This window comes from Rhineura floridana, chromosome 9 (assembly GCF_030035675.1).
Source record: "Rhineura floridana isolate rRhiFlo1 chromosome 9, rRhiFlo1.hap2, whole genome shotgun sequence".
In the NCBI taxonomy this organism is placed as follows: domain Eukaryota; kingdom Metazoa; phylum Chordata; class Lepidosauria; order Squamata; family Rhineuridae; genus Rhineura; species Rhineura floridana.
Genome location: NC_084488.1, coordinates 115,435,140 through 115,451,730, shown reverse-complemented (window position 1 = coordinate 115,451,730; position 16,591 = coordinate 115,435,140). Strand labels below are relative to the sequence as shown.

Here is a 16,591-nt window from a genome sequence, read left to right as displayed (position 1 = left end):
TATGTCATCAAAAATTGCTTTGCAACAATGCGTATATTAGGCAAAATTGCATACGAAATGTGTACATTTGGAGAAATTTGCACTAAAATGCAATGAATTTTCACGAGGCCTTTAAAAATGAATTGCAAACTTGGCATAGAAATGTGGAAATATGAATTTAAGATTGGAAAAAAATCCATCTGGATTTTTATCATCAAGGGAACCCAATGTCTGAAGCCCAACTGGAGGAAGTGCAGCCCTGTTAGTGGGTTGCTAATCTGGAACATTTACTCCTTGATCTCAAACAAGATTCATACAGACCAAATCTGTAGACCCCTGGCAGCGTTTGAGGACATAGTGCAGTCTGTTACTTCCTATCAGGGCCTCGAATCTCATATTTATAGAGTTTTGCTGCAACTGACATTCTTTTTCCACTTCAGTACTGAAGGCATTATGGGAGGATGATTTGGGGGGGGTGCAGATTGATCAAAATGTTTGGAATCGTGTTTGGACTTCCAAGCCATTTGCCTCAGTCTCTTCAAGTATTAAGGAAAATTCCCTTAAAATGCTGCACCGGTGGTATTACACTCTGGTGCGAATGTCACAGATTATACAAACTTCTAATTCTCTGTGTTGGAGAAGATGTAGGGAGAGAGGGACCTATTTGCACTTATGGTGATCTTGCCTTGTTGTGGAATGTTTCTGGGAGTTGGTCTTGTGAGAAATGGGGGTTATTTTGCATGTTTATGTCCCTTCCGATCCTGTTCTTGTTATATCTCAGAACTGGAAGGAAACACGACATTTGAATCTGGATGCTTGGTGTGAGAAACCCTTTTTTAAGAGCTGTTTTGGAAAAATAGACGCACCATCTGAAAGTACAGAGAGGCAAACCTGAACAGGGCTCTTTTTCTACAGTGTGGTGGTCATTTCTCTCTCACATGGCGAGTGAATCTTATAAATCCCATCTCCCAAAACATTGCTTTTGTTTGGGATTATTCCTAATGCACTTTTTGTATATTTTTTCTCATGTTTTAAATAGATTTGAGTTCTTTTTTGATTTGATGTGTGACTAACCCTGTACCACATGCCCCAATGGAAAGCCTGCAAGCAGAACCTGAGTGTGACATAGCAATTCTTCCTAATATAATGCCTTTTACCAGCTTTGGTTGGCTGTAGGCGTTTCTCGACTGGGATAGCCTGATGTCGGTTGTCCATGCACTGTTAACCTCCAGACTGGATTACTGTAATGTGCTGTATGTGAGGCTGCTCTTGAGGTTGGTCTGGAAGCTGCAGTTGGTGCAAAATGTGGCAGCACAACTGCTCACTAGGGCAGGGTATTGCCAACATGTCATTGCACTGGCTGCCCATTAGCTACCAGGCCAAGTTCAAGGTTCTGGTTTTGGTGTACAAAGCCCTATACAGTTTGGGACCAGCATATCTGAAAGACTGTCTTGCCCCTTATAGACACAGTTGATCACTGAGCTCTGCAGATGAGGGCCTCCTGCAGATACCATCTTATCAGAAGGTCTGTTCTGCACAACATAGGAAGTGGACCTTTAGTGTACTGGCACCTACCCTTTGGAATTCCCTTCCCTTAAATGTTAGACAGGCAGCATCTCTGTTATCTTTTTGGTGTCTACTGAAGACCCTCCTACTTCAACAAGCCTTTTAAGTAGAGACCTTATCCTAGTCTGCGTCTGTGTTGGAACTGCTTTTTAATATGTTTTTAAAGCTTTCCAAAAAGATATTTTTAAATATGTTTTGTTTTAACATGTTTTTAAAGATGTTTTGTTTTAATATATTTTAAAGTCTGTTTTTGAGATATTTTAGAGTGTTTTTAGTGTTTTTGTTTGCCACCCTTGGCTCCTATTGGGAAGGGCAGGATATAAATTTAATAAATAAAAATGATATAATATAATGCATTTTTCTGTTATTTTATGCACACTGTCCTAATATACACCTTTTTTGGGGTTACAGAACTGCATTACACAATTTGGAGAAGCATGAATTTCAAATGACAGCTGCATTTCAGTTTACAGATTGTACCAGGAACTGTACATTAGGTCATTTCACATTAAAATGCAAACGAAACTGAATTTCTGCCCCATGTCTGCTTTATGGTAAAGTACAGCCTCTTGAATGTGGCACCTGATTGTTAGGGCTTTTTATACAGAGGCTGGTGTTTGGTTTTTCATGGCTGCTATTTCTGCTTGTGTTAAGGAATGTGAACATCCAAATGCAAATAGAGACATGCGGAGCATGATGGCAGAATCCCCATTCTGTCTCAGGATTTCAGAAACTGGTACACCCTTAACATTGGGTATATTTGGAACTCAAAATACCAAGGAGTCCTTCCAGGTAACCACAAGCTACTTGGCTTCCATGGCCATAGCAATTCCCTGTCCCTTGCAACTCGCACCCAGAGGCAGCACAGAGCTGAGCACAGCTGCAGGTTTGACCTCCCATCTTGGTGGATTTCTGCTGGTTAACAAGACTTCTATCAACTTCAACCCAGTTTCAGTTTCTCTGTGTTTCACTTTCCCAATCTTAAATTCATTTCTACAAATTTTTCGGCAACTTGCCATAAAACAACAACAACAACATGTACATTCATCAGCATTGTAGGGCAAATTTCTCACAATAAATACATTTTTGTATGCACCTTTGACTAATATGCACATTTGTTTGCCAGCAATTTCTCTAATATGAGTGGGCTGGCTTGAGATCCAACAAATCTTGGACTGGCTTACCCCTTCCCTTCCCTGTCCCCATAACACCTTGTTTCAGAGCTGGCTACCCACCTGTCAGAAATCCACCGGTGGCAATTATGCCCACACTATCCATCCAACCATTCAATATGCAGAACAGTGAGCTCTACACTGGCAGTGTGACACTGGCATCACTCAACAAGTGGCACAAAGGGGGTTTCGGTTGCATCCTAAGGCAGCTTCATATGTCAGTTCAGTAGGATTGCTCCCTAATGCCTTGATATACAACTAAGGATGTAAGAAGGCATTGATTTCTGTTCCAACCTGTGTTCATTGCATGCAGTGCTGTTTCTGTTCTACTGCAGTTCAGCTTTTGACAAAAATCACATTATTCATCTTGCTGTCTGCTGTGGCAGAATTTTACATAACTAATTACATTATTAATTATGTTGTTGTTATGTTATTCAACCCCATTCGTTATACTGCAAAGGGCAATTTCCATTCAGAGGAAATACAGTGCAAAGGGGGACTAGGTAGGTATTGTTTGTGGACCAAAAACAACAACAGTGAATACTTTGTATTCCCTGGATTGATTTCCATTCCAGACATGGGACGAATAAGTGAACGTTGGCAATTTGCTGTCAAAATTCTCCAGTATCCCTATATACAGCACAATCCTAACCATATGTATTCTGAAGGAAATGTTACTAAATTTAGTGGGACTTAGCAGTACATTCCCATTCATGTTCAGGCAGAAATCATTCCTGTAGAGCTGGATGAGACTTCTTCCCTAGCAAGTGCATTTCGGATTACAGCCTTGGTGGGGTTAGATGAGGACAAAGTTGGAGAGCATCAGGGGACTGAAATTCTAGGGGGAAACCTTCTTACAAGGAGAGAAAGGACTGCATATGGAGGGATCCTGCCTAGAGGCAACACTACCCACTGATCATTATGTTGAAACAGGAGGCGTCCCTGATTGACTTCACACTAAAGAGGCAATTAGGAAGGAAGCCATTCTATTCTGCTGAAGTGAGTAGAAGCGATTGCTTGTCAAGTCAGGAGGAAGGGGGATTGTATTACTCTTTTGCCCGATGCGGGTAACACCACACCTGAATTCCACTGCACTTTTTGACCTTAAGAAAGTCGAACTGCAAAGCAATAAAAGTGAGTGTTTCTGTATATCCAGAAATGCCATGGGGTTAAAGATTTGAGATAATTGCGATTCAGTTCTCATTTAAAGTTGAACCTACCAAATTCACACTTTCCAAAACAGTACCAAAAGACAGGCACCCTTCAAAATGTGCAGCTGTCTCAATTTTGCAGTCCAATACTCCAGCCAAGTAATGTGTACAAAAATACATGCACTATGGTAAAGTGTGCATAAAAGTGCATATATTAGTGAAAATAATGTGCAAAATGTATATACTAGGAGAAATGTGCACTACAATGCTGATGAGTTTCCATGAGGACTTTTCAAACAATAAAAAGAATCCACAAATCAATGTAGAAATGTGGAGAGCTCAACTTAAGATTTGAAAAATGAGAAACAAAGAAACCAAAATTGACAGATTTGTTCATCCCTACATTTAGAAGTAGTGATGGGCACCAACCTGGAAGGTTTTGAAGACAATTCTACAAACTATGGAGGATAAGGCTATCAATGTCTACTACGTACAACGACCATGTTCTGTCTCCACTGTCAGAGGCAGTATGCTTCTGAATGCCAGTTGCTGGGAATCACAAGTGAGGGGAGTGTTGTTGCACTGAGTCCTGCTTTGAGGCTTTCCATAGGTATCTGGTTGGTCACCGTGAGAACAGGATGCTGGAGTAGATGGGTCACTGGTTTGGTCCTGGAATATCTCCTTATGTGGTACAGCCTTGTTGCAGCTATACCACTTCAGATTGCTGATGGGATGGAATTAGGACAGAGGATGAACCTGATTTCATATCCATTTTGTCATATATTCATATTGTAAAAGGCCTCTGATCCCCTGAATTGGTTGTCCTGAGCCTGATCCAAAGCCTTTAGTTCCTAGTCTTGCTTTGTAGAAAGACTTAAAGATGTTGGACTTCATATCAAATGAATCAGGTCTCTTGGCTTGCTACAATTACAGTTTACATTAGCTGGACGTTTCATCCAATGGACAAGATTTTCACTATCTGCTGAAGAGAAATCACACTAATTGTTTGTGCTATCCTAAAATGAAACAGAAAGTGAGCAGTGGATATTATAGTTCTGTTGGCATGGACAACTTTATGGATCCTTCTTCTAGCTGACTCTATCGAATTACATTTCTGTATGTCAAGGAAAAAGCATGTATATCTCAATGGGCAGGTGTGCAGACTCTTTTGTAGGCTTCTCCAAGGGAAGTAGATACATTGGCTGGAATTGCCAGTTTGGGAGGGGATCTGAAGCTGGGTTTTGCTACTCCTAATCCAATATTCTAGCCTAGCTTTCCTCAACTTGAAGCTCTTTAGATGTTGCTGGATCCCAACTCCCATCAGCCCCAGCCAGTATGACCAATGAAGTCCAGCAACGTGGAGGGCACCAGGTTGTGGAAAGCTGCTGAACCCACTACACAACAGTGGCTCTCACTCTCAGTTTTTTGTGGCAAGGTTGCCTTTGGAAAGAGATTTTTTTCAAGCTGTTATACAGTGGTCTGGTGCAGCTGCAGTGCTGCATAGTATGGATTTGCAGCTCCCCTTTCCCCCCAGTATTCTTCTATCACCACCTCTTTTTAATGCTTTGCTTTAATGCCATGGCCATGCTGTCTGGGGCTTCTGGGAAGTGTGCTCCAAAACATATGGAAGGCACAGGTTAGGAAAGGCTGGCTTTAACCATGGTGGAGTATTGTAACCATAGTTTGCAAACTTAGGCAAACCTTCATTGGTGTTGACTACAGTTAGCACAGGGGCAGATATGACTGTATACCTTGGTTAAAATCAACAACAGAAAGGAGCAGGTAGTTTATACACAAGTTGAGAAGCCTATGTTATGTTCCCAGCCTCCTAGCCATGGTTTGGAGAATCTGAATGATGCAACTCCGTCAAACACTATGGTTTTTGGTTTGTTTTCATTTTGCTGTGTTTTTCCCCCAGGCAAGAAAGTCCACATCTCTAGTAAGGGTGAGGGAGAGGTTCAGTTCAGCTCACATTTCAAGGCAAACCAACCACATTAGGAGTTCCTGAAATGCTATAGGAACCCAAATGCAACCATCCTTGGACATTTGCTCTTTGCTGAATTTTGCCATGCAGTTCTCCAGCCAGTTGATGTGTACAAGAATGCATATCCTGGGGTAAACGGTGCACATAAATGCACCTATCAGTGAAAATAAAATACAAAAATGCATTACATGAGAAAATTGCAAAAATGTGTAGATTAGGTATACCAAATGTGTACATTAGAAGATGTTCTCAAGCCGATGCATTTTCATGAGGATTTTCTTTAAAAAAACAGAAACGCCAAAATCACAAACTAATGTGGAAATGTGAGAACTAAACTCAAGATCAGAAAAATGAGGGGCAGAGAGAAACCCAAATTGACAGATTAACCCATCCCTAATAGCTTGTTTTTGAAAATATTTTTCCCAGTGTGAGCTGTTCACCTTTTCCGAAGAATAGGTTCCTCTTCTCTCTCCCTTTCCGCAGTCTTTAACCCTAAAGTAGAAAAATCAGAGGGGAACCAACCGGGAAAGGCACCCATGCCCTTTCTTCCCTCTTCCTTCCTTTCCAAAAAGAAAGCTAACCTGGTTCCAGCTACTTCCAAGGTGCAGGCTTTGAAAAAGGGATTTTTAAACAAACGTGGAGTGCCAAGCTAAGCTCTTATGTCAGGAGCATAGCAATGCCCCCACCCACCCCCTGCCACCCAAATTCAGATAGCAAGAAAACAACCCATAAACATGCCAGGAGGCCGATAAGTTGCCAGCCTAATAATGCTTTGTGGCCATATGGAAGGGGGAGGGAAAATGAGGGTGTGATTCTGAAATGGACTTATTTGAACCTAAATATCCCAGTGATTACTGTTCAGGGAAAGGGCTGTTCAGCATCAGAGGACACGGTTTTCATGCAAAAGGTTCTCTCTTCTGTCATATCCAGTGAAAAGGATCTTCTGTAGCAGATTTGGGAGATCCACTTCCAGGCAGTTCCTTCTTTCAGAATATCTTGTACATTTAAGTGGAACTGCATATTAATATTTTCTAAAAATTCAAGGAGTAAGGAGGATCAAAATAGATATTTAAGTGAACTATAGCAGTCTCGGGCTACTTTGCTTGAAAGGAGTGCAAAGGGGAGATACACAGCACAATCCTATATAGATCTACTCAAAAGAAAGTCCCATTGAGTCCAATGAGGTTTACTCCCAGGTAATTAGTTATAGAAATGTAGCCAAAGGCAAAGTATGTGGCTTTCCTGTTCACCGACATAAGCTCAGATGTTCTTCCATCCATCAAGCAAATTGGTTTCTCTGTGATTATGTAGACCCAAACTTGGCTTGCAAATAGGTTTGGGGGAGAAATTTGATTCAATTCACATTAAAGAAGAACCTACATAATTGGCACATTCCAATTACGTGAATCGAAACACAGCCATCCTTTAAAATTTGCACTTCTGTGAATTTTGAAATGCAGTTCTCCAGTCAACATCACACTTGCACCAGATCCCATAAACCCTCTGGGTGGCCCTGAAAAGCTGACATGGGGAGTGGGTGGAAACCAAAGGCACTTCTTACCCAGGACGTTCTTTATCCTAGGGCCAGGCCAGCTTCAAAACGAAACACAGCCACCCTTCAACATTTGCACTTCTTGAAATTTTGCAGTGCAGTTCTTCAGTCAAGTAATGTGTACAGCCATGCATATAGTGGGTTAAAGTGTGGATAAAATGCATATATTAGAGGAAAACAGTATGCAAAATGCATTCTATTAGGGAAAATTGCTTTGCAAAAATGATATTCTAGGCAAAATTGTATAATAGCAGAAATCTGCACTAAAACACATTTTTTTAAAAAAAATCGCAAACAAATGTGGAAATGTGGAGAACTGAATGTAAGAGTAGGGGAAAAAATGAGAAAATGAGAGCAACCAAAATTGACAGATTTGCCCATACCTATTCACAAATATTTTAAAGCAGTGACCCTCCAGATGTTGATGGTCTCCAACTCCCAATGTCCCAGCCCATTTGGTCATGTTGGCTGGGGCTGATGGGACTTGGGGTCCAACAACATCTGGAGACCAACAGTTTCCCCACTCCTGGCTGTGATCTAAATGGCCATGCATAGTAGAACACGTGTATGGTGGAGGGTGGGGGTCTTTACATGACAAGACATGACATCTCTGCATCCAGTATTTCTCCACATCCTGCCCTGCTTCACTGGCTGACATGTATTGCGGTGTGGTGGGACAATGCTTAATATGGTAGCATCTCACATGTCCTTCAAATAGATCAGCCTGCCCCAACCTGGTTTCCTCCAGATATTTAGGACTCCAGCTCCCAACATTCCTGACCATTGGCCATGCTGGGGGTTGGAATCCAGCAACATCTGGAGGGCCATGGGTTTCACCACTCCTGCTCTACACTGGCTGGTCATGGCTCTCTGGGGTTCTAGAGAGGAGTCTTTGCAAGCCCTACATGAGATGACAGGGACTGAACCTGGCAATTTCTGCATTCAAAGTATGTTCTCTACTGTTGAGTTGTGATCCTTCCTCTAACCCATAGAACAATGAAAGCACAGGATAGGGCAATACTGACTCATCCCCCAGGTGAATTGCATCTGAACATGATCCATGATGGTTCCAGCTTCCATAGATGTGGATTAATCAACACCATTGTGCGTGAATTGGTCTGACTTTCAGAGAGGATCCCATGTTCTTCCACCCAGTCAGTAGCAGTTGGTGCAGTGCGGTGATGCTCCTTACCTAATGTCCTATCAATACCATCGCTGGGGTGTACCAGGAGAGACTAGGCAGCAGCAAGGCTGGTGCAGTGCGAATACACCAGTGGAATCAATCCAGTGCTCTTGCCAATGTGTCTCTACTGCACTGACCTCACCTCTGCTTCACCCTCCTGTTACTCTTGTGGTGTCTTTGACGGGAGGTCAGGTAAGCAATGCCACCCTGCCCTGCCAAGTGCTACTGCACACACAACAGGAAGACAGTTGATTGTTGATATAGGTGCACACCTTCCTACTTGTGTTTGCACCTTAACATTGAGCATCAATGTGGTGAAGTCGTTAGAGTGCTGGACTGTGACCTGGGAGACCAGAGTTCAAATCCCTACTTGCCCATGAAGCTCAGGGAGTGACTTTGGGCCAGTCACTTATCTGTCAGCCTACTCTACTACACAGGGTTATTGTGAGGATAAAATAGAGAGAGGGAGAACAATATACACCACCTTGAGATCCATGCAATAATAAATAACTAAATATTATTATTATATACCCCCAAAGAGCAATTCAAGCAAGATCTCTGTATATCAGACAATATACTAGTTTGGATTCAATGGTTAACCATTTGATGATCCAGCAATTTATTACAAGAAGAAAATAAAAAAGAACACAAACTCTGGCAAAAGAAATGCAAGAAGACAATAAGGGATGCTAAAAAAGAATTTGAGGAGCACATTGCTAAGAACATAAAAACCAACAACAAAAAATTCTATAAATACATTCAAAGCAGGAGACCATCTAGGGAGACAATTGGACCCTTGGATGATAAGGGAGTCAAAGGTGTACTAAAGAACGATCAGGAGATTGCAGAGAAGCTAAATGAATTCTTTGCATCTGTCTTCACAGTGGAAGATATAGGGCAGATCCCTGAACCTGAACTAACATTTGCAGGAAGGGATTCTGAGGAACTGAGACAAATAGTGGTAACGAGAGAGGAAGTTCTAAGCTTAATGGACAATATAAAAACTGACAAATCACCGGGCCCGGATGGCATCCACCCGAGAGTTCTCAAAGAACTCAAAGGTGAAATTGCTGATCTGCTAACTAAAATATGTAACTTGTCCCTCGGGTCCTCCTCCGTGCCTGAGGACTGGAAAGTGGCAAATGTAACGCCAATCTTCAAAAAGGGATCCAGAGGGGATCCCGGAAATTACAGGCCAGTTAGCTTAACTTCTGTCCCTGGAAAACTGGTAGAAAGTATTATTAAAGCTAGATTAACTAAGCACATAGAAGAACAAGCCTTGCTGAAGCAGAGCCAGCATGGCTTCTGCAAGGGAAAGTCCTGTCTCAGTAACCTATTAGAATTCTTTGAGAGTGTCAACAAGTATATAGATAGAGGTGATCCAGTGGACATAGTGTACTTAGACTTTCAAAAAGCGTTTGACAAGGTACTTCACCAAAGGCTTCTGAGGAAGCTTAGCAGTCATGGAATAAGAGGAGAGGTCCTCTTGTGGATGAGGAATTGGTTAAGAAGCAGAAAGCAGAGAGTAGGAATAAACGGACAGTTCTCCCAATGGAGGGCTGTAGAAAGTGGAGTCCCTCAAGGATCGGTAATGGGACCTGTACTTTTCAACTTGTTCATTAATGACCTAGAATTAGGAGTGAGCAGTGAGGTGGCCAAGTTTGCTGATGACACTAAATTGTTCAGGGTTGTTAAAACAAAAAGGGATTGCAAAGAGCTCCAAAAAGACCTCTCCAAACTGAGTGAATGGGCAGAAAAATGGCAAATGCAATTCAATATAAACAAGTGTAAAATTATGCATATTGGAGCAAAAAATCTTAATTTCACATATACGCTCATGGGGTCTGAACTGGTGGTGACCGACCAGGAGAGAGACCTCGGGGTTGTAGTGGACAGCACGATGAAAATGTCGACCCAGTGTGCGGCAGCTGTGAAAAAGGCAAATTCCATGCTAGCAATAATTAGGAAAGGTATTGAAAATAAAACAGCCGATATCATAATGCCGTTGTATAAATCTATGGTGTGGCCGCATTTGGAATACTGTGTACAGTTCTGGTCGCCTCATCTCAAAAAGGATATTCTAGAGTTGGAAAAGGTTCAGAAGAGGGCAACCAGAATGATCAAGGGGATGGAGCGACTCCCTTACGAGGAAAGGTTGCAGCATTTGGGGCTTTTTAGTTTAGAGAAAAGGCGGGTCAGAGGAGACATGATAGAAGTGTATAAAATTATGCATGGCATTGAGAAAGTGGATAGAGAAAAGTTCTTCTCCCTCTCTCATAATACTAGAACTCGTGGACATTCAAAGAAGCTGAATGTTGGAAGATTCAGGACAGACAAAAGGAAGTACTTCTTTACTCAGCGCATAGTTAAACTATGGAATTTGCTCCCACAAGATGCAGTAATGGCCACCAGCTTGGATGGCTTTAAAAGAAGATTAGACAAATTCATGGAGGACAGGGCTATCAATGGCTACTAGCCATGATGGCTGTGCTATGCAACCCTAGTCAGAGGCAGCATGCTTCTGAAAACCAGTTGCCGGAAGCCTCAGGAGGGGAGAGTGTTCTTGCACTCGGGTCCTGCTTGCGGGCTTCCCCCAGGCACCTGGTTGGCCACTGTGAGAACAGGATGCTGGACTAGATGGGCCACTGGCCTGATCCAGCTGGCTCTTCTTATGTTCTTATGTTCTTATGGAAGGTACATATTGTTACCCTCTTCTTTCTTCCTCTCTCCCTAGGCTGGAATGATCAAAGCGGGCGAAGATGAATATTTCATTGAGCCATTGGAGAAGGGGAAACACATGGACGAAGGGAGAGGGAGGACTCATATGGTCTATAGGAGGTCGACCATTGCACAGGATCCAGCAGATCTACTCTCTGACTTCTACAGCAGAGGTACATCTCATGTCTACACTTCCTTGCACTTGCTGGCTACATTTGGGCATCACAATAAACTGTGGCTGATCATGACAGGAGCAAGCCTACCATTCCCCTGTCCTTGCATGCTCCCCCTTCCCCTCTGCTCTGGAGCAGCCAAGAGAACATAAGAACATAAGAAGAGCCTGCTGGATCAGGCCAGTGGCCCATCTAGTCCAGCATCCTGTTCTCACAGTGGCCAACCAGGTGCCTGGGGGAAGCCCGCAAGCAGGACCCGAGTGCAAGAACACTCTCCCCTCCTGAGGCTTCCGGCAACTGGTTTTCAGAAGCATGCTGCCTCTGACTAGGGTGGCACAGCACAGCCATCATGGCTAGTAGCCATTGATAGCCCTGTCCTGCATGAATTTGTCTAATCTTGTTTTAAAGCCATCCAAGCTGGTGGCCATTACTGCATCTTGTGGGAGCAAATTCCATAGTTTAACTATGCGCTGAGTAAAGAAGTACTTCCTTTTGTCTGTCCTGAATCTTCCAACATTCAGCTTCTTTGAATGTCCACGAGTTCTAGTATTATGAGAGAGGGAGAAGAACTTTTCTCTATCCACTTTCTCAATGCCATGCATAATTTTATACACTTCTATCATGTCTCCTCTGACCCGCCTTTTCTCTAAACTAAAAAGCCCCAAATGCTGCAACCTTTCCTCGTAAGGGAGTCGCTCCATCCCCTTGATCATTCTGGTTGCCCTCTTCTGAACCTTTTCCAACTCTAAAATATCCTTTTTGAGATGAGGCGACCAGAACTGTACACAGTATTCCAAATGCGGCCGCACCATAGATTTATACAACGGCATTATGATATCGGCTGTTATTTTCCATACCTTTCCTAATTATCGCTAGCATGGAATTTGCCTTTTTCACAGCTGCCGCACACTGGGTCGACATTTTCATCGTGCTGTCCACTACACCCCTGAGGTCCCTCTCCTGGTCGGTCACCGCCAGTTCAGACCCCATGAGCGTATATGTGAAATTAAGATTTTTTGCTCCAATATGCATAATTTTACACTTGTTTATATTGAATTGCATTTGCCATTTTTCCACCCATTCACTCAGTTTGGAGAGATCTTTTTGGAGCTCTTCACAATCCCTTTTTGTTTTAACAACCCTGAACAATTTAGTGTCGTCAGCAAACTTGGCCACTTCACTGCTCACTCCTAATTCTAGGTCATTAATGAACAAGTTGAAAAGTACAGGTCCCAATACCGATCCTTGAGGGACTCCACTTTCTACAGCCCTCCATTGGGAGAACTGTCCGTTTAGTCCTACTCTCTGCTTTCTGCTTCTTAACCAATTCCTTATCCACAAGAGGACCTCTCCTCTTATTCCATGACTGCTAAGCTTCCTCAGAAGTCTTTGGTGAGGTACCTTGTCAAACGCTTTTTGAAAGTCTAAGTACACTATGTCCACTGGATCACCTCTATCTATATGCTTGTTGACACTCTCAAAGAATTCTAATAGGTTACTGAGACAGGACTTTCCCTTGCAGAAGCCATGCTGGCTCTGCTTCAGCAAGGCTTGTTCTTCTATGTGCTTAGTTAATCTAGCTTTAATAATACTTTCTACCAGTTTTCCAGGGACAGAAGTTAAGCTAACTGGCCTGTAATTTCTGGGATCCCCTCTGGATTCCTTTTTGAATATTGGCGTTACATTTGCCACTTTCCAGTCCTCAGGCACGGAGGAGGACCCAAGGGACAAGTTACATATTTTAGTTATCCATCCGGGCCCGGTGATTTGTCAGTTTTTATGTTGTCCATTAAGCCTAGAACTTCCTCTCTCATTACCACTATTTGTCTCAGTTCCTCAGAATCCCTTCCTGCAAATGTTAGTTCAGGTTCAGGGATCTGCCCTATATCTTCCACTGTGAAGACAGATGCAAAGAATTCATTTAGCTTCTCTGCAATCTCCTTATCGTTCTTCAGTACACCTTTGACTCCCTTATCATCCAAGGGTCCAATCGCCTCCCTAGATGGTCTCCTGCTTTGAATGTATTTATAGAATTTTTTGTTGTTGGTTTTTATGTTCTTAGCAATGTGCTCCTCAAATTCTTCTTTAGCATCCCTTATTGTCTTCTTGCAGGAGACTGGAAGCTTCTGTTTCCAACAGTGATTAACCACAATTTAGAATTACATCAGAACTCTGCCGTGTAGTTAATCTTAAGTATATTTTGTTGAAGCAACCCAGCTTTATAAGCCACTGTATGAAGCTGACTTTTAAAATATTTATTAAGCAGAGTTTAGCATTACATCACAGTTCTACACTATGGCTAATCTTAAGTATGTTTTGTTGAAGCAAGCCAACTTCATAAAACTGGTCGATGAAGTTGACTTATTTCGAACAAACCACTATTAGGATTAACCACAGTTTATCAGATTTAGGCAACATGGTAACTTGTGGTTAATCCAATGAAGAAGCAAAACTTTCTGAACTCCTCATTGTCACACCAGGCCTATTCCTGGAGGAAGGCTTGGCTTGTTCCTATCATCAAAGTTTATTGTGACATCTGAACACAACTGCTGTCACAGTGAGCATTTATACCAGCGGGGCTGATGGAAAGTCCAACAACATGTACAGGGTACTACCTTGGCTACCCCTGTAGATTGATCATTTGGTAGTGATGGTGGGAATAGACTATTTAATACATGTATACACAGAACCATCAGAGATAATTTTTTGTTAAGACCCCAGGGAATGTTGTTGCTTGTTTTAGACCTAAATTGTGGAATTAATAGAGGCAGTGGCCTATGATATGATGAGTCTTCACCTACAGAGATTTGTAGTTCATGGTCAATCAGCATTGCAGATAGGTAATCTTAGACTCTGGGCTTAATGCTCTTACATGAGGGACTTCTTTCCGTGGTGATGTGTACTGTTTCCTCTGGGGCCTGAAAACCTGTCCCTGCCCCCGCACATTCGAACACACTCCCTGTCCCCATGGTCTTGAGATGGTGAAGGTGGTTACTTTTTGTCCCATGAAAAGTACACAAAGCCGGAAAAGGAAGTTGGAAAAGTGACACTCCTGTCTCATTTCTTCTTTCACCTCTATGTGTTTTTCAAGACTCTGATTAATTCTTTTAATTAATTAATTAATTAATTAATTAATTGAGATCCCTTGGAAAAGCAAAGTGTAGCCATGCACACTTCCTCTATTCCTGTCTCTCAAGGGGAGGGCTGATCTAGGGGACGTGGGAGAGAAAAGACCAAAAGGGGTGGTGCCCATTACACTTGCTCAAAATCATAATGTGCTCACGGTCCTAGAAAAGTTGGCAATACCTGGAGCACTCAGTGTATGCAGGGAGCACTCTTGACCTGCCTTTTCTTGGTAGCTTATTTCATTCCCTACATTTGATTTACATTTCCACTTACAGATAAACTATGGAAGCGACTGAGATTTCTGCATTTCTTACTGTCCGAACAAATCACTCTTTTGGAGTATCTGTCTATGTTTGCATGTAAGCAGAATGTGGTTGGTCCATCTTAAAACAATTATTGTTTATAATAATCTGCAAGATCTTACATGAATGTTTGAGATGCCAAGTGGTTCATGGACAAACAATGAATTCTCTCAAATATAGTTGGAAGCTCTCAGAGTGCATTCCAATGGATGCAAAGAATGAAGCATTACTCCTTAGTGGCCCCATAGTGTAGATGCCCTGGGTACCGAAATATTATTATTAATTATTATTATTAATAGATGACAGCAACAAAAACAGCCATGTGCCACATTTTCAGGGAATGTTAGATTTTTTTCAGGATTTTGGTGAATGTGGGGTTTTGAGCTTATCCTATTGTTGAAAGCTGGCCAAGGATGGTACATCTCTCTTTTTTTCCCCTTTCCAGCAAACATTTTTCCAGCACTTTGCAAGTGTCCTGGCTGCCTGCACTTCCTGATCTGCAAAAGCCCTAGGGGATGTGTTAACCACATGCTTCCCCTGGGGATTAGTTGAAGTGCAGGCACCCAGGAAGGCTGCAGAGGGCAGACCACTGCTGAGATGATCTGTAGAATGAAAGACAGGACTCTCACAAATAACTTTCATCCACCTAAAACATAAGGTATGTGGAACACAAACCCTGCACCCCACCCATAAGAATCCCAGTGGCATTTTCTCTCCCGTTTGATAATTTTTGAATGCAATTTCTTTTCTCATTACTTGATGGAATATGGCCGGGGAGAGGGGGAACACATAGGAGAACATTTTGGCATAGCACAAGTTGAGAGTGAGGAGTGGTGGCCAAGCTCATGCCGCGGATGTTGCTTTCCTCACATTACTTTTCTCTCTGGGTTAGCAACAGGAATGCCTAGCAGTACTTAAGAGCATAGGAGGCTGCCTTATACTGAGTCAGACCATTGATACATCTAGCTCAGTATTGTCTACACTGACTGGAAGCAGCTCTCTAGGTTTTCAGGCAGGGTCTCTCCCAGCCAGACCTGGAGATGCCGGGGATTGAACCTGGGATTTTCTGCATGCAAAGCAGATGCTCTGCCTGTGAGCTGTGAGCCTCTCAGAGGCTCAGAGTTGTCTCACAGGGCCACCAGGACTACCATTTAAAGAGGAGTCATAACGCAAGCCCTTTCCCACTTAGGAGCCAGCAACTCTATTTCACCTCCTTTGAGTGACTGTAAAGCACTTTTGCATGTACAATTTGCAGAGCCATGTGTCTGTGACCACATGGCTTTTATAAAACAATTAATGTCTCCATGGCATATCACTCTTGGGACTGAAATCTGTCTTTCATGGTCATTGCACACAACTCACCTTGGATTCTCGAGAAGTCTGGAAGGTAAATCCATTCCAAGAAGGTTGTTATTAATAAAGGTGGAATGCTGCACAGTTGGGTTACCGTAATGGGTGTTGCAATTAAGGAAGTCAAGTCACCCGAGGGGGAGCATGTGGGAGGCCTCCTGCCAATCCATTTACAGACCTGAATGTTGACGACATTGAGCAGATTTGAGTCTCCCACCTCATTCTTGTCTCTGGTGAGAATGGATTTAGCACACTTCAGAATTTTGGATGGATTAAGGTAGCTTTGGGAAGGGTGGGGGAAGTTGTAACTAGGACGGACCTTTGGTATTATGGCT

At 42.6% G+C, this 16,591-nt stretch overlaps 1 protein-coding gene across 1 annotated transcript in view; it reads left to right on the top strand.

The window, feature by feature from the left end:
• The window catches only part of ADAMTS3 (ADAM metallopeptidase with thrombospondin type 1 motif 3), a 188,413-nt gene that overhangs the window by 44,665 nt on the left and 127,157 nt on the right, over positions 1-16,591 (top strand). The window contains exon 6 of the mRNA XM_061582955.1: positions 11,322-11,478. Coding sequence (XP_061438939.1) covers positions 11,322-11,478 — 157 coding nt within the window. The remainder of the gene's footprint in view (positions 1-11,321; positions 11,479-16,591) is intronic.